Source organism: Telopea speciosissima, chromosome 3, assembly GCF_018873765.1.
Source record: "Telopea speciosissima isolate NSW1024214 ecotype Mountain lineage chromosome 3, Tspe_v1, whole genome shotgun sequence".
Lineage (NCBI taxonomy): Eukaryota > Viridiplantae > Streptophyta > Magnoliopsida > Proteales > Proteaceae > Telopea > Telopea speciosissima.
The window spans coordinates 43,623,915-43,642,350 of NC_057918.1; the positions used below are offsets into that span (position 1 = coordinate 43,623,915).

General features: G+C 37.9%; 1 protein-coding gene and 1 pseudogene across 1 annotated transcript; one reads left to right on the plus strand and one right to left on the minus strand.

Moving 5' to 3' along the window:
- Positions 1–215: 215 nt before the first annotated feature.
- On the minus strand, positions 216–1,706 carry LOC122655200 (annotated as a pseudogene).
- Positions 1,707–2,139: 433 nt separating this feature from the next.
- Positions 2,140–5,603, plus strand: LOC122655201. Its single transcript, XM_043849416.1, has 4 exons — positions 2,140–4,268; positions 4,358–4,543; positions 4,738–4,840; positions 4,935–5,603. Exons 1-4 carry the CDS (start codon positions 2,140–2,142, stop codon positions 5,601–5,603), a joined length of 3,087 nt encoding a protein of 1,028 aa, XP_043705351.1.
- The last annotated feature ends 12,833 nt before the right edge of the window (positions 5,604–18,436 follow it).

Sequence of the window (18,436 nt, forward strand, 5' to 3'; positions counted from 1 at the left end):
AATGTATAAATAAAAAGATAAAATAAAGAAACCAGATCGAATTTAATAAGTGGACCCTCTTTGAGAAGGTAAAATTAGAAGATATTTGGAAAAAATAAAAAAAAATCAAAAAATCAAAACAATGAATATTAGAAACACAAATCCAAGCAAAAATTCAAGGATTTCATTATAAATCTAAAACTTAATGCATTTGAGTGAAGCTATTGATGGTTGGCTTAGTTGGAAGCATGGAGGCTCAAACCCAATCCACCTGAAGGAACAGAGACAGCTTGAAAATTCCATTGAGTCTCAAGAGAGGGTTGCTTCATCTGGCACCTCATGTAAGTTTGATAATTTGCAATGGCCATTAACCATACCTTACTGTTTGAGCAGCTATAGTCTGAGAGCAACCTTCCTATCTCTGCAACCAGATGATCAGTAGCATTATAACTACATACTTCTGCTGAGAATCCTCCCTCTTTCTCACCAACACCACCTTCAACTACCCATTTGAGATCTCCAGCATAGATGATTGCTCCCACCTCCTGTTACAAGAGAACCCACCTTCCTTCTCAAGTCTGCAACCTTCATCTCCATATCCTCTCTCCTCATGAACCTCAAAGAGACAGAGGATAACTGAAATTTAATAAAGTGGGCCAATCTTAATTCGTCAGGTACCTCGCTTCTTTCCACTTTCCCCATGAGCTCTGCAACCAGTCCTTTAGTAGTTGAAACGGAGTCCCCAACAATCACTGTATTCCTTCTTTTCTTCCTCATCAGAACCTCCAAAACCAACCTGAAATCCTCCTTTTCAGTGGCTGAATCAGTGAAGATGGAACTTAAAGGCTTCTTTGGAGTAGAAAAGAGAAGTGGGTTTTGCTCAAAATAGCAGTTCAACAAATGGGTCTGCTAGAAACTCCTGTGGTTGCTAATCTCTCTATGAGTTTCAATAGGAGGAGAACAAGTAGAAGAGAGAATCCCCACCGAGCGCTATAGCAGAAAAAAGAACAAGCTGAAACGTCCTCTAGGTTGTTCTTCACGGTTGTCTTGGAGAATCCAGCTTCTCTCATTACCCTACTAACACTAGGGTCATCTAAAATGGATATAATGAGCTGCTCTAGTGCTACCTTAATGGCAAGGAGAGGTTGTTGTCTGCTGCTGTTCTATGCAACCCCTCCTCGGTGTGCTTGAGCTCTCTTGATCTTGCAATGAGAGCATTTGAGAGAGAAGGTTGGCCATGAAGGAAAGGACCAGGTGTTGTTGGAAGTGTATTGAGAGCCACATTGAAGCAAAGTTCAAGATCTCTGCATTGCAGTGGATGAGAAGTTGAATGTGGATGAGACTTTGAGACAAGCCCTCCTTAAGAGACTGCACCTTGGACTCAATAAGGTGGCAGCCTCATTACAGCTTGACACCAGCACCCCCAGCCCCTTAATTCTCCCATCTTGGCCTAAGAAGATCAAGATTGGGATTGGAAGTTGGAACTAAATATCACTTGTATGTATCTTTGCGATTTCTATTCATCTTGGGTTTTAAAGCATAGAGTACAGAGAAACAATTCTGTATTAAATCAATTATATACAAAGAAACACCAAAAGACAAATATAGAATCCAGCCTCTGGTTCAAACTTTGAAAATTTTTGGGTGCACAACCTTAAATAAAGAGATTCACTATTTCTTCCCCTATGCTATGTTGCTGCTATATTTTACATACAGTTATTTCTCATTGGGTGTCATTTGTCCATCTGTAGTTCCATAAAACCATCCAAAACAAACAGATAAAAATTGGAACAGAAATCCAAAAATCCCAAACAAACAAACAAAAAGAAACCATTTAAGATTTTATGTCTATTTTTTACACTTGTTTTACGTTCTTAACGTCCACTTGTTTTACGTTCTTAATGTCTTTAATTCTCTTAAAGACAACTTGTTAAAGATTCCAAATCTTTAGAATCTGGTCATCTGGTCTCATTTACATTTTGTATGATACCATTCTCTTGTAATAGGTTTTGTGAGGTGGTTAGGCTACAATCAAATGGATAGGAGTTGGATTCATAGATCACGAGATCGTATATTCCGTGCGGGTGATCAATATGAAGCTGGTGTAAATGGTTTCCTGGACTTTGCTTTTTCCACAGTACCCATAGGGGAGAAGATTTCATGCCGTGTATAATTTGCATTAATCAACGACTGGGAACACGAGATGAAGTGTTTGAGCACTTGATAGTTGATGGAATTATGGCTGGCTATACGGTGTGGAGTTCCCATGGGGAAATTATACCTTCAAATACCACAATAATAGAAAATATTGTGGTTGATGAAGAGATTGTTAACATAAATGACATACTTCAAGATGTGTTTCCTGGTGAAGCCTTTGAAGGAGCTGGTGGTAGTAGCACAAGTGGACACATAGAGGGAATAGGAAATGAGTCAGAAAAATTGGATAGATTGATGCAAGAAGCAGAGAAGGCATTGTATCCAGAATGCAACGAGTTCACAAAATTGTCATTTACTGTTGCACTATATCACATAAAGTGCCTATGCAGTTGGAGTGACAAGTCCTTCTCTATGTTGTTGGATTTATTGAAGAAAGCACTACCACAAAATAATACCTTGCCGAATTCTTTATATGAAGCAAAGAAGATGCTTAAAGATTTGGGACTCAGTTACAACAAGATCGATGCATGCCCCAACGATTGTATGCTATATTGGAAGGATGCATCTAATGAAAAGTCTTGTCTCAAATGTGGGGCATCAAGATATTCACCCAAATCCAAAGCTCCAGCAAAAACATTACGCCACTTTCCTTTGATACCAAGGCTTCAAAGATTATATAAGTCATCAGTAACATCATCTGAAATGAGATGGCATAAAGATGGACGTATGGATGATGGAAAAATACGTCATCCTGCAGATGCAGAAGCATGGAAGGATTTTGACAGACTGCATCCAACTTTTAGTGCGGATCCCCGAAATGTTAGGTTGGGGCTTTCAAGTGATGGATTTAATCCTTTTAATGATATTAAGAATTCATATAGCATTTGGCCTGTTATTGTGGTGCCATATAATCTGCCACCATGGAAGTGCATGAAACAAACATCGTTCATGTTGACATTACTAATTCCAGGTAAAAATCAGCCTGGAAATGATATAGATGTTTATTTACAGCCTTTGATTGATGAATTAAAATTATTGTGGGATGGTGTTGACACCTATGATTCATTGAAGAAAGAGTCATTCCATTTACGTGCCTGCCTCTTATGGACAATCAACGACTTTCCTGCATATGCCAATCTTTCAGGCTGGAGCACCAAGGGTGCATTGGCGTGCCCTTGTTGCAACAAAGAGACCATGTCAACTTGGTTGAAACACAGCCATAAGCAATGTTACCTAGGCCATCGTCGATTCCTAGAAGGAAATCATAAATTTCGATTGGATAAGAGAGGTTTCAATGGTTGTGTTGAGTTTGGGGTAGCACCACAGCCCCTTTCAGGCATTGCTTCGCTAGCTCAAATGGAAGGTGTAGAATTTCCTACATTTGGTAAGGGATCTGATAAGAATGATACCGGTAAACGAAAGAGAGTTGGAGGTCGAACTGAACTACCTTTTAATTGGAAGAAGAGAAGTGTATTCTTTGAGTTGCCATATTGGAAGCATAATCTACTCCGTCATAATCTGGATGTCATGCATATAGAAAAGAATGTGTGTGACAACATCATTGGTACACTGTTGGAATTAAAAGATAGATCAAAAGATAAGTTGGAGGCCCGACTAGATTTGCAAGACATGAACATTAGACCATCTTTGCATCCGCAGAGGATAGAGGGGAGCACTAAAGTGATTATACCTCCAGCAAGCTATACAATGTCTAAGGTAGAAAAAGAACAGTTTTGCAAAGCTTTAGATGGTTTGAAGGTGCCTGATGGGTATTCTGGAAATCTATCACGTTGTTGTGAAAGTTCTGAAAGGGATATGTCCGGAATGAAGAGCCATGATTGTCATGTTTTAATGCAACAACTCCTTCCTCTATCAATACGGGTACATCCAACGAAGAATGTTAAGTTGGTGTTGTTGTCATTGTGCGCTTTCTTTCGATGTGTATGTGCGAAAGTTGCTAAAACCGAAGATTTGAACCAACTTGAAGCCAGTATTGCAGAAACCCTATGCAATCTAGAGAGGATCTTCCCTCCTACATTCTTTGATGTTATGGTTCATCTAATGGTTCATTTACCATGGGAGATATTATTGGGTGGACCCGTCCACTATAGGTGGATGTATCCTTTTGAAAGGTTAGTCATTAATATCCTTGCTGCAAGTTCACATGTTTGTTTTATCTTTTACATTTTTGTTCCCATGTACTAATTATGCGTATCAATAGGTTCAACAAGACCCTCAAGGATTACATGCGTAATGCAAGGCACCCAGAAGGGTCTATTGTAGAGGGATACATTGCAAATGAATGTTTGCAATTTTGTGCCCCGCATATCAAAGGACTCGAGACCCGATTAACCCGTCCAAAGAGGAATGTTGATAACGAACATCTACAGGTAGAGCACAACATTGGGTATTCTCATGCAAAGGTAGACCATTAGGGCGTGCTGCGATGGTGCGATTAGAGTGGAAAGAGATTGTACAAGCGCATCGATATGTTCTATTGCATTACGAACCCATTGATACATATCGAAAGTAAGTGTCATGATTAATGTTACTTCACTTCAAGTCTTTATTCCAACTTTAATAAGACTTCTCTAATTGTAGGCTCCATTTGGAAGAGCTAAAAGAGAACCTAGGCCATAGGGTTCGACAAGAACAAAGAGATAAGGTGCATGCAGAGCAATTCACAGAATGGTTTAGAAGTCATGTAAGCAGTATTAAATTTTTTTGCTTTAATCTATTTAATATTGAAAAAACATACATTTGATTATCTCCATAACAACTAATGTTGAATCAAATAGGTGGACAAGCTACGCGAAAGTGGAGAAATCATACCTCCCATTATTCAAAGGCTAGCCCAGGGTCCCAATCGGGAAGTAAAAAAGTATAAGGGGTACATATTGAATGGTATACGTTTCCACACCAAGGATCGTGAAGCTAATCGACGAACCCAAAATAGCGGCGTCTTAGTAACCTCAATAACATCAAGCAACCCTCATCGTAGAGATACTCGACCTTGTGATGGAAATGTGCATTACTATGGTGTGTTGAAGGAAGTTGTTGAGATGGAATATTCAGCGGACCTAAAAGTAATGCTATTCCATTGTGATTGGGTTGAAACAAGGGATAGGGCAGTGTTCAAAGAACCTATTGGCTTTACACGGGTGAACTTCAATCATTTAATGCATACCGGTCGACATTTATCTGATGACCCATTTGTCTTTCCTAGCCAATCAGAGCAAGTATTTTATGTGTCCGACCCCCGCAACAAAGGCTGGGCTATTGCTCTCAGTGCATCAGTGCGCGATGTATTTGATACGAATGTTGTTGTGGAAGAATACTTTACTCAAGATTATCAACATATGAACATGCAGACTAGGGATCTGAGACGAGTAAATATTGGTGGTGTTGATCTTAGTTGGGAAAGGACAGACTTAGAAGGAACAACAGTTGATGCAACTCTCCAATAATAATCTGATAATTATTTTATGGATTGTATATCTTTTTATTATTATGACTTTTCAAGGCAAGGTGTTTATTGTGCTAAACTTTTATTTATTTATGTAAGTTCATAATTGATATATCTGATATACTTACTGTGATTGTGATCTTGTTCCAATGCAGGTTTAGGAGATGAATGAGCACCAGAGTTCCGGGGGCCCTAATACTAGCTCTGAGGGCCCTAGTATTAATTCTGAGGGCCATAGTTCGTCATCGTTATCTAGAAGTATAACTTTCAGTTTCTAATTTTAAAAATATAATAATTATGCTAATTACTAAATGAATACCATTTTGCTTACTAATAATGTCATATTTTTTTTATTGTAGGGCGTAAGAGAGGCCATACAAGAGCCTTCCATGTCTATAATAGGCCAAGTACTGATAAAAAAGATATGCGGATAAATGATTTTGATGTTATAATTGGTGATTACGGAGCTGAATTTGCCACATTCTGTGGTACTCTTGCTAGGACCCCAACACTACTACCGTTAGATTATCATGATTGGAGATTGATTCCGAAGCATTACAAAGAAGATACATGGGATAGGATTAAGGTATGGTGATATCACATCTTATATGTATGTATAAAGGAACTAAGAATGCATAGATATATATGTTGTTATTATTGATGAGTTTATACTTCTATCTACTAATTCAATATGTTTAATAGGAAAAGTATAATGTGTCGGACTCAGCCCAACATGTTGTGTTAATGAGAATTGGCCACTCATGGCGGGATTACAAGGGAGAACTGAAAAAAATGACAGAGGAAAAATATCCTAATCTATTGATTGCCCCTCGCCCTATGAATCCTGTAGAAATTCCACAAACTCAGTGGGAGTACCTCCTTGGGAGGTGGACATCTTCACAATGGCAGGTAATATGATTTTTTTTAATCAATGTATTAACATAATTTCATTTGATTGAAATAATTATGATACATATTTTGCTTATGGGTTTTATGTATGATAGGATAAATCTAAAAAGAATAAAGAGAGTAGATCGAAACAAACTATGTCTCATACAGCCGGCAGGAGGAGCTTTGCACAGGTGGCTGAAGACATGAGGGTTGAAGACCCAGATGGCGAGGGACCTTCCAGAGTACAATTATTTAAGAGAACTCATACAAGGAGAGATGGCAGCATCATAGATCAGGTTGCGAGAGAAATCATAGTAAGTATTCCAAGGCTGTTGTTTGATAGTAATCTCAACCCCTTTCATTCACTGTTGCTGTATTTTTTGAAAGCAATTCATTATCAGATTTTGGGACCCTATTTTTTTCCTTTTTCTCTTCTCAATTTGTGATGCTTGAGATTTTTCCGAGTGAGTCATATATGTTCCTTTTTTGTGCATGTTTTTTTCCTCCCTCTCTCTGTTGGTTCTTCCTTTCGGAGTTCTTTCTTGTCTCATATTTGTATGTCTTCGAGATCAATGAAATTTTTATGATTATTTAATAAAAAGAGAAGGAGAAATAGAGAAAGAGGGAGAGGAATGAGTACTAAGTATGGAATGTATGTTCTTTTCTATTCTGATGTCAACCTATTTTACATTGGTTTGTAGAACAAGATTGATGAGAAATTGGAGGAACAACCCCCAGAAATGAGAGAAATGAAACCTGTCCAAGACAAAGCGTTTGTGGCAGTGGTCGACCCAGATTCAAGTGGCCGAGTGTTTGGTCAAGGCTTAGGTGTAAAGCCGACTACTTTTGGCACCACACCCAGAAATATTGAGGCAAGACGACAACAAGAAGAATCGCAAAGAGAAGTACGAGAATTGAGGGAAGAGCTTAGAACTGTGAGAGAAGAATTGACAGAAATGGGCACTTTGAAAGAAAAGTTGGTAGAAATGGATACTTTGAAAGAAAGGTTGACAGAAATGGATGCAATGAAGCGCCAAATAGAAATTATCACCCAAGGGCTCTTGGGTAGAGGTAGTTCACAGTGTTCAGTTAACTTATGTAAGTTACAAATTATTAAATTTTATTGGTTTGTTTATCTTAAGTATTATATAGATTAATCTTGATCACAAATCAATTTGAACAGCTGATAATTGAGGCCGTTGCATAAGCTGGCTTAGATTTTGACAGTCTATCTATACAGGTAAACTTTCAGGCCCTCTTTCTTACATCCATCAATTCTATGTTAGGTTGAGACTAAAAATATATCACAAGTAAAGATTGCAGGACAAATCCTTAGGAACCAGAATAGAGAGATCTGAAATAACTTGAAACTGAGGAATCTGATGGGGTTGTAATCTAGGTTGGAGGACAATATGGAATAGGGAAATAAACCGTCAAAATATGGTTCCAATCCAATGGTTGGATCTGAAGTTGTAGCACTGCCTAGAAAATAGAGACTTTTTGAAAAACAAATTTAGAAACCTTGTAGAAAATAGAAAGTAAGGATCAATATTAGAACATAGGACAATTTTAGTAACAATGAAGGACAAATTAGTTAGTGAGACTGGAAAATAGTAACTAGATAGCAGAAAATAAATTTAGAATAAGTAGTACTGTTGCAACAGAACTAATGAATAGGCAGTGTACTGCCAACAAAATGTGAAATCAATGGAAGGAAGTTGTGTCTTCAAGACCATGGCTGCATTGTTTCTGGCATTATATGTTTCAAACAAATTTAACCTCAAAATTTTTCTTTTCCGGGGTTTTTACTTGGAACAAATGGAGTCTAAATGGAATATAGGAACTAACAATTTAGGGATAAAGGCAATAAGCAGAAATCCCGGGTTGCTTTATTTTCTTCCATTCAGTTTCTGAGAAAATTATTTCTGTATTCGTTTATTGAGATTTAAGCAGATTTATTTGGTCTTATTTTTTGGTTCCATGCTTTAATCCTATTCATTCACTTGAAGAGAGTTTTATATATTTCTGTAACATTATTTTTATTTTTAAATGTTTTCTTTCTTGATTCCCTGGTTCTTCTTTTATGAACTTAATCATTCCTGCTGCGTTTCCAGTTTCGTTTCAGATTTGAGTGTTCTACTTCGTTTTGGAACTGGTTCCTTCTTCTTCCCTGCATATTTCTCTCAGTAATGGGGCTTTGCTTCGTTCCTTCTTTCTTGAGTGTTCTGTTGCGTTTCAGATCTGAATGTCTAGCTTCATTTTTTATCTAAATGTTCTTTTTAGCATCAGAATCCCATCATCGTTCTGGCATTCTTCTCTGTTTGTTTGATCACCGCTGCTCTCCTTCTCGTTGCTTCTGAGTTGACTCTCTGCTGCTAGCTCCTTCCTTCGCTGGTTTCAGACTTCTACTTTGTTCAGATATGTTCGGCTGTGTTTTAGTTATATGGTGAAAGCACCATTGTAGGAGATGGTGGTGTTGCGACAGAATCGAGGGCGAGGGAGTCGGGAGTGGGGACCGGATAAAGTCCTGTTTTTTCTTCTGACGGAAGTGTTCATAAACAGTAAAAGCAATAAATTTTTGCCCTGCCAAATGTGCTCACTGAGCAGTTTTTGACCCAGAACTACTCTCTCCGAGTAGAAAAACAGACCAGCTTGCCAAATGCAATTCTGCTCACAATCTGCTTTTGTGAGCAAGAAAACAATAAAATTACTTTCAGTGAGTGTAACCAAACACGGCCTTGGAGTAAGAGAGTGATAAGGGGTATGAGTGGAATGAATTGGCTTGGTTAAGATATTTCTCTCTCAACCACAATAGCTCTCTTCATCCTTTTTGCTCTAAGTTGTTATCTCCCTCTCATTAACTTCTCTATTCCCCTCCTACAGCTATTACTCTTTTCCCCTTCTTTGCTCCTACTATTTCTCTTTAAACTAATCTTCTTTTCTTCTCCATCCTATCCATTGGTTTAAAGCTCAAATCCTATTTCAGGAAAGACTTATCTCTCTCTCTCTCTCTCCAATCAACTTCACCCATCAACTCTCTCCAATCAACTTAATCCATCAATTTCAAATACTTAGTTTTTTTATGTCTGATTTCTTGTTGTAAGAATTATTTATATCAGACAATTATTGCTTAAATTCTGAACCATTAGATCTAGATTCAGATCTGGCCATATCAACATAAAAAACTGACCGTTAGATTTAAGATCAGCAGTATGTATGGGAAAGAGGTGAGCATCCAAGTGATGATAATTAGCTTCTTCCTCAAGAAGAAATTGCTCTCAGTTCATGAATCATATTATATTCTCTTCATTTCCTGTGTACCAGAAACCGTAGTTTCATTGGAGGATGAAACAGTATTTGTCAACTATTGGACTCCTTGATCTCATGAAGAGTATCTTGTAGCAGAGACTAATAAAAAGCAATCTAGAATGTTGATTGTGAGTGAATTGGTTAATTAGTTGTTTCAAAAAGCCCTTCCTCTGGAGCTTACTAGGGGATGATTGCTAATACAATTGCTATTTATTGCCAAGAGATTCCTTGGTTATGGAAACAATATGGGTTGAATGACAACAATCCACCATCAGATTAAAATGTTTTCTTTTTAATCTGATTGCTTATAGGGGTTATGACTTTAAAATCCTTTTTCATTTTGATTTGATGACATTGAACCCTTCACTATATTATGATGATAATTCACCTGCCATGGTAGGCAATCTATTTCTCTGTCCTTATCCATTCTAAGTCTCTCCAAAATGCAGAGCATGAATGATATGAGACTCTCCAAGATGGCAAAAATTGGAAGTATCAAGTTCTTGTTAATTGGTTCTCTAGATATAGATTCTTTAAATCTGTGCTTTCTGCTCATTTTGTTTATTAGCTTTTTCCTATCATAGTTCAATATGTTTCCGTCCTTCCCCTTCTGAACTTTTTTACCTTGATATTCTCAAGGGCCTTTCTTGGTTGCTTGTTAGTAGCTGAAGATGGGTTTTGATAGCTCGTTTCATACTTCTACTAGAAAACTAGAAATCCTCACCCAAAAACCAAAAGAATGGGATGCTTGACAGTAGATTTTCCATTCTCAACTCAGTTCCCTCCCCCCACCCTTCTGTTTATATATTGCCTTTTTTTGCTTTTCTTTATAAGCCATCATGTCTCTTTCATAACCACTCTTGATTCCCATAAGTAGTAGGTTAGAGCTTTAAGAGTCAAAATCTCAACCTTATGCTGAAGAAGGCAGCAGTCAGGGTACTGGGTATGTAGTCTGTTCTAAAACTCCTGGATTCGACATATTCTATTCCATAAAGTGGTAGTTACTAGAAATTCAGAATTTGGTATCATTCGACACTTATACAACTCAGACTATATGGTTACCTCTTTCTACACTTCTTAAGTTTCCTATGCTGTGCAACGGGGTTTTGGAAATGTCTGCAGTTTCTGCTTTCCTTATTGTACATCTTGACAAGCTACTATTTATATTCAGTTTAAAGACAACCAGCTGTTATCAAAAAAAGAAGATAGGACCACACGTAGGACCAGGATCTGATTGAAGGATTTGAAGAAAACTGAGAAACTAAATAGATTCAAAAAATTTAATGCAGTTTTTAAAAAAATGGTTTTTCTGTTTTTACTAAACACTACCCAATGATTGTATTCATGAGGGAATAATTTACTGATTTTAGAAATTAGAGAGGGGAAGAAGAGACGTAAATAAACAGGGGTTCTAAAAGATGTCTGAACTTAGGAAACTCTAATTAAGCTGGACTGTAACTTCAGCAATAGAATTGCTTGGGTCTACTTATGATTTCCAGGCCAGAAAATAATATCTTAATAAGGCTAGAGGAGGTATCGTAGGCTGGTTGCTTGTAATTCATATATCTTGATAAGGATAAAAAATATTAGACTATTGTTAGGATTCAAGAGAGATTAGCAACATAAACACCAAATCTAAGAAGAGACCAAACTAATATGAATAAGATATTGTCAAATGATGCAGGTTGGAAATTGATAGAAAAATAGGGTATGTGCTTGGTTTGGAATCAGATAAGCCAAGAAGTAAAGAGGAAGAAGTACGAGAAGAAGGCAAGAAGGAGGACGAGAAGAAATTAGAATGGAGAAGAACAGCAGGTTCACACCGTGATGAATAGCTCATACGAGTTGAGCGGGGACATGCACCACAGATACTAAACAAACAATTGATTCAATCCATTCAACTCAAGTATGTTCAATGGGTTACAATTTTATATAAAGAAAAAAAAAAAGACTCATAATCATATCCTAAAAGCGAAGTTAAGAACTACTAGAACTCTATTCCCTTAAAGAGAGGATTTTTATGCCCTTTTCTGCTTGTCCTTTTTCTCCCCCATCTTCAAAGTAGTTGAGTGACCTTGATTGTGGCTCTAACTAGTTTTTAAAATGCATTGAATGCCATTGTAACATCACCTTTCACTAACAGATTGTTTCTTTTGTGTTTCTCTTTTTCTTATACCGTTGCGTAAGATTGACTCAGTGGGCAAGGTCGGAGAGGTGGTTGGTTGCTCTTGTGTCATTGTAAAGGTGAGTAAAAACTACAATGAAGTTCATGTTAACCCATTTTCTAGTTTAGCATAAATCTGATTTCTTTCTCTTATGGTTTCCCATCTTCCTACGATGTGCAGGACTATAGGGAAGAATTTGAGGGTCTTAATATCGTCCAGGAGTATGTGAAGTCATATTATGTTAATGCACTAAGAATTGAAAGATATATTGTTTGAGGTTTTTGACCTGGAGTCGATCAATGGGAACCTTTCTTTTTATTTTTCCCTTTTGTTATTTGTAGTTGATAATTAGAATGGACTAAATACAGTTATTTTTTGTTGGTGGTTGTGAACCAAGAGGGTTTATCATTTTTTCTTGTTAAGTTGAGATTGAATTAATACTTTTTTAATGTTTGGTATTTCATATTAGTGGATGTTGGGCATTAGTAAAATTACTGCTTTGTGGATTAATGTGTATTTTTATGGTTTGAAATGAATATATATTATATATGAAACAGGGGGGGTGTAGGGTGGTCATGCAGGCTATGCTGCAGCATAGAGAACAAATTCTTAAAAAAAAAAAATATTACTTTTGACGGCATTATATAACAAATGTCACAATAATAAAAGCCCCCATATATGACGGCGTTTATGAAACGCCGCTGCCATATGTTTTACCGGCGTTTATAAACAACTGCCGCAAACAACATATATTTAGCAACATATACCGGCGTTTAAGACACGCCGCCATAGGGTATTTTACCGGCGTTTATGTAAACATGCCGCAAATAAATAATATTATACCAACGTTTACCAATCTATAGCGGCGTGTCCCAAAACGCCGTGATAAAGTATATATGGCGACATTTACTAACAAACGTTGGCGAAAGTATACCTACACGGGCATATCGCATAAACGCCATGATACATTTCCGGCGGTACATTTGACGACATATGTGCGGCATTTATTACAAACGCCGCTGAAGCATATAGCGGCATTTTTGTAAGCTATGGCGGCACTTACAAAACGCCGCAAAAGACGTCTTTTCTTGTAGTGAATCCAAGAAACAGCTTGGACAATGCTCAATGAGTACTCCTTGCCTAAGTATTTTTGGGCTGAAGCTGTTCATACGGCTTGCTATGTGTTAAACCGAGTTTTGATAAGACCTATCCTATTAAAGACTTCCTATGAATTGTTTCATAATAAATTACCTAAAGTGGATTATTTCAAAGTTTTTGGTTGTGCTTGTTTTATTCTTAACACTAAGGACAACTTAGGAAAGTTTGAAGAAAAGGCTGATGATGGTATATTCCTAGGCTACTTCACAAATAGTAGAGCATATAGAATGTTTAATAAAAGAACACTACTTGTGGAAGAGTCTATGAATGTTAGATTTGATGAATCTATGGCAAAAGAAAAATATAAAGACCTAGAAGATGATGATGAAGATGAAGTACTTGAGATTAGGAAGAGAGTTGAAAAAGCTACTTTAGATGAACCTAATGATCAAGTACATCAACTTCCTAAAGAGATTAGAACTGTCAAAGACCATCCCCTTGACCTTGTCATTGGAAACCTAGATAAAGGTGTGCAAACTAGGAGTAAAATCCAAAATGTTTGTTCCAATGTGGCCTTTATATCTACCATCAAACCCAAGAATATTAAAGAAGCTCTTTTGGATAGTGATTGGATAATCGCTATGCAAGAAGAATTTAACCAATTTGAAAAGAATCAAGTTTGGGACTTAGTGCCAACACCCTCTAACACCAAAATTATTGGGACTAGATGGGTATTTAGGAATAAACTTGATGAAGATGGTAATATCACTAGAAACAAAGCTAGGCTAATTGCTCAAGGTTATAACCAACAAGAAGGTATTGATTTTGATGAATCATATGCACCTGTAGCTAGACTTGAGTCAATTAGAATGTTGCTTGCTTTTGCCTGTCATAAGAATTTCAGGTTGCACCAAATGGACGTCAAAAGCGCATTCTTGAATGGTTACATCAATGAAGAAGTCTATGTCTCTCAACTGCCTGGTTTTGAAGACTCAAAGTTTCCTAACCATGTATACAAGCTGAAAAAGGCCATGTATGGTTTAAAATAGGCCCAAGAGCATGGTATGACATATTGAGTAAATTTCTAGTTGATACTGGTTTTTCAATGGGTAAAATAGATACTATTTTATTTGTTAAACATGATAAGAATGATGTGATCATAGTTCAAATTTATGTAGATGATATTATCTTTGGATCTACAGATGAATCTTTTTATCATGATTTTAGCAAATGCATGAGTAATGAATTTGAGATGAGTCTCATGGGTGAACTGAATTTCTTTTTAGGTTTACAAATTAAACAAACCCCTAATGGGATCTTCATTAGTCAAACAAAGTACCTTAAAAAATTATTGAAAAAGTTTGACATCAATGGACAAAAGTCATCCAGTACTCCAATGAGTACATCTGTAACTTTGTCCAAAGATGAAGATGGAATCCCTGTTGACCCAACTAAGTATAGAGGCATGATAGGTAGCTTACTCTACCTAACGGCTAGTAGACCGGACATTATGTTTAGTGTCTGTGCTTGTGCTAGGTTCCAAGCCAAACCTATGCAATCCCATTTGAGTACTGTAAAGAGAATCTTTAAGTATTTAAAGGGAACCCCAAGCATTGGACTATGGTACCCTATGGACAATGACTTTCACCTTGTTAGCTTCTCTGACGCCGATTTTGCCGGGTGTCATGTTGATCATAAGAGTACAAGTGGAACTTGTCACTTCTTGGGATTATATTTAGCGTCATGATTTAGTAAGAAGCAAAATTCAGTTGCTCTTTCTACCACTAAAGCTGAATACATTGCAGTCGGACGGTGTTGTGCACAAGTATTTTAGATGAGGCAAACCCTCCAAGACTACGGAGTAAAGTTTGACACCTCCTCAATCCAATGTGATAACACAAGTGCTATTAACCTTAGTAAGAATCCGATTTTACACTCTCGAGCTAAGCATATCAATGTTCGTCATCACTTTCTATGTGATACAGCTCAAAGAGGTGAAATCCGACTTGACTATATTGAGACCGAGAAGCAAATTGCGGACATCTTCATAAAACCCTTGAGTGAAGAAAGATTCTGCTCACTTACAAGAGACCTAGGGTTGTGTGACCCCTTTGAATAAACTAAAATTTTTTTTTAAAAAAAAAGTATTTTTGCTTCAAAAATTGCTATTTTTCACTGTTTATGCTTGAAACGGTATACTTGGACTAATGCTTGTGTTCTAAGTGTTTTAAGAGTCAAAGCATAGCACCAAGTGAGGGGGAGCGTATACAAGTGTACAAAGACCATACTCAAAGAAGATTGAAGCTTGGAAGACAAAGTCAAACTTTTGGAAGCTTAAAGTCAAACTTTTGAAAGCTTAAAGTCTTGAAGAATTGAAGACTCTTGATTGAAAACTTTGTAAAATTACAAATATGTAATTTTTGTTGTTTTCCTTATGCAATGTCCAAGCCTCAAAGAACTTAAATGGTTTGGGTCCAGAATTGTTATTCATCAAGATTTTCAACAAAATTGGATTGTGGTCTGACACCCCAGGACATAAGAATGTAGCCTCTGAGAACTTCATTTTATCAACCCACTTATTGTTCACTAATACCCAGTCTAGTTTGCAAGAAATTCTATTGGCCCCACTCTGATTATTGTTCTAGGTATAGAACTCCCATTTCCATTTTAAGTCCATTAGCCCTGCAGTAAAAATACAAGTATTAAACTCATCTAGGACAACTTGTCTTACTACATCCCCATCAATCTTCTCATTCTGATGCCTATCAGAATTAAAATCACCAACTAAGGTCCAAGACTCATCAATAGTAATCGCAAGTTGTGAGATATCCCTCCACAGTTCACTACGCCCCTCCAAAGAGTTAAAAGCGTACACTACCGAACACAAAAACCTCAAGGATGTCCCAAGAATTTCCACCTTCATATGAATGAGCTGTGGAGACATCTTGAGCAAATCCACCTTTAAACAAGTTGGGTCCCAACCAATCCAGATTCTAGTAGAAGAATTTTGATCACAATTATGAATAAATTTCCACCCCAATCCAAAACCCTGAAAAATTCGATCCACATTCTCCTCCACATTTGTTTCTAACAACATAGCCAACTTAACATTATTGTCAGCAAGCCACTGTTTGACACTTCTTTGTTTTTCAGGGGCATTTAATCCCCTCACATTCTAGCAGAAACAATTCATTTACCATCATTTTTAGAATGGGACCCATCAAGCTTCTTCCCTCCAAGAGCCACACCAGCCTCTACCAGCTTCTTTTTTAAATTTGAGTTAACCTCAACTTTTTGGGGTTTAAAAGACGAAAAGGCCCTCCTCTTACTCAAATTGTGGCCAACAAACCCCTCACTACTATCAACAGGCTATTTATTAAATTCCATAATATTTAATTTAAGAGAGTGCGACATACCTTTAGTCTGTTGAGTAGAGTCCCCCGAAAATGCAGCAACCTCCAAATCCATTTGTCCTATCTGTATCTCTCTCCCCAAAGACTCCCGAGCACTATGGACTCCTTCCTTCAAATCTGGCCAAAGGAGAATCTCCTTGCTAGACAAATCCAGCTTGTCATAAACCACCTTCTCTACCTTTTCCAACTCCTCAATATTAGGAACTACTTCTGGATTAGCAAACCGCAAATCATCCACCATACTCCCTTCCTTATCCCTCCCCAGTTGAGACTCCCGCACCTTGAGGCATGCATCCTTAATTCCTACCACCTGGGAATAGACAAGAGTATTACCCACCCTCTGATCATGCGCTGCAGAGTCCTCCTCACAATCAACCACCGATAGAATATTAAGGTAAGAATTATTTAATTCAGGGACACCTTCTTGAGCCGCAATTGAATTCAAATCCCCAACAGACCGCTCCTTATTTTCCTCAACATCCTCTACCAGCTCCTTCTCCAATGTAGCAAGGACTCTAAAAGAGTTTCCTGAGTCAATGGACTTCCCTTTCCCCTTCAAATGAGAATTCAAATTTTGAACATTCCCCAGCCGTCTTCCCCCTCCGGCCAGCTTCTCAGGTAAAATTCCATCTCCGACTAGCTTCTCAGGCCCAACTATCACTGAATCAGACCTACTGCCCACCTACACTCCCTTAACTCGCCATTCCTTCCTTTGACCGCTCTCCTTCTCAGCCTTTGCTGTAATTCTAACTCCACACAGATTAGAAGAGTGCCCAAACGCGAAGCAATGTTGGCATCGAGGAGGCTTCCATTAATAAACAACCCTCTGGGAAAAGACTGAACCATTCTCACCATGGACTGAAACAAAAGAAGGGAACTTACAGGCAACATCCACTTCCACACAAACCCGAGCATAAGACAGGCGCTCTTGTGATCTTGTCATTTTATCCGTTATAATAGGCTTCCCAATAACACTATCAATCGAACTTAAAGCCTCTGCAGACCAAAATGTGAAAAGGAAGATTAGGCAAGCAAACCCAAACTGGAACGGAGAACATATCAATCTTCTCAAGTTTCATATCTGGACTCCATGGCCTAAGAATAATAGGCCTCTTCTGCACAGTCCAAGGCCCTCCATCAAGAACTTTCACTTTATCCTCCTCCAAGCTGAACCGAAAAACAAAGAAGCCACTATCCAGCAACTTCACATCCACGTGCCCAACTATTTTCCATTGTTTTAAGAGCATATCCTTCGTGAAGGTAAAGCTTGGTCTCCACCCAATAAAATGTCCCAGTTAAGTGTTCTTCCATTTAAGTAACTCTCCTAACCCAGCATTAGAATATTGAGCAACGCACTTGCCATCAACCACTGCAGGCTTAATAAACTTTAACTCAAAACCTTCCCCATTGAAAGAATTTGACCCAGAAGAGAACAGTGAAGCCCAAGAAACTCCTTTCCTTCTCTTAACACCTGCAGCCTCAATGGATGCAGAACCATCCTTTGCCAAATCAGCAGCTATAACACCTACATCACCAGCCAAACAAACATCTCCCACGACCAAATTTGTACCACCCCCTCCATTAGAAACAGAACCCCCTCCTTCATCCCCAAAACCAGCACCTCCATCTTCTCCAGCCAATGAAGATGAAGGGCCAATATCCGAAGGCTACTGGCCATACCCGAAGCTCGCACACCCGCTTTGGATAGGGCTTTTCTATATATATGGGCAGTGTAAGAAGGAATATGCACACTACAACCAATGAGGTGTTGAAAAATGGTTTCATCCATATGGGGCCTACGTGGGACTCACATGATCATAATAGGAGAGAAAAATATTAGTGTGGGTCCCACTATTTATTACGTGAGAAGGGTATAAATGAATTTGTTATTTTCATGTTCTTCTATTGTAAACACAGATCTGGCATGAAGTTCATCTAAATCGTCAATTGAGTTTCCA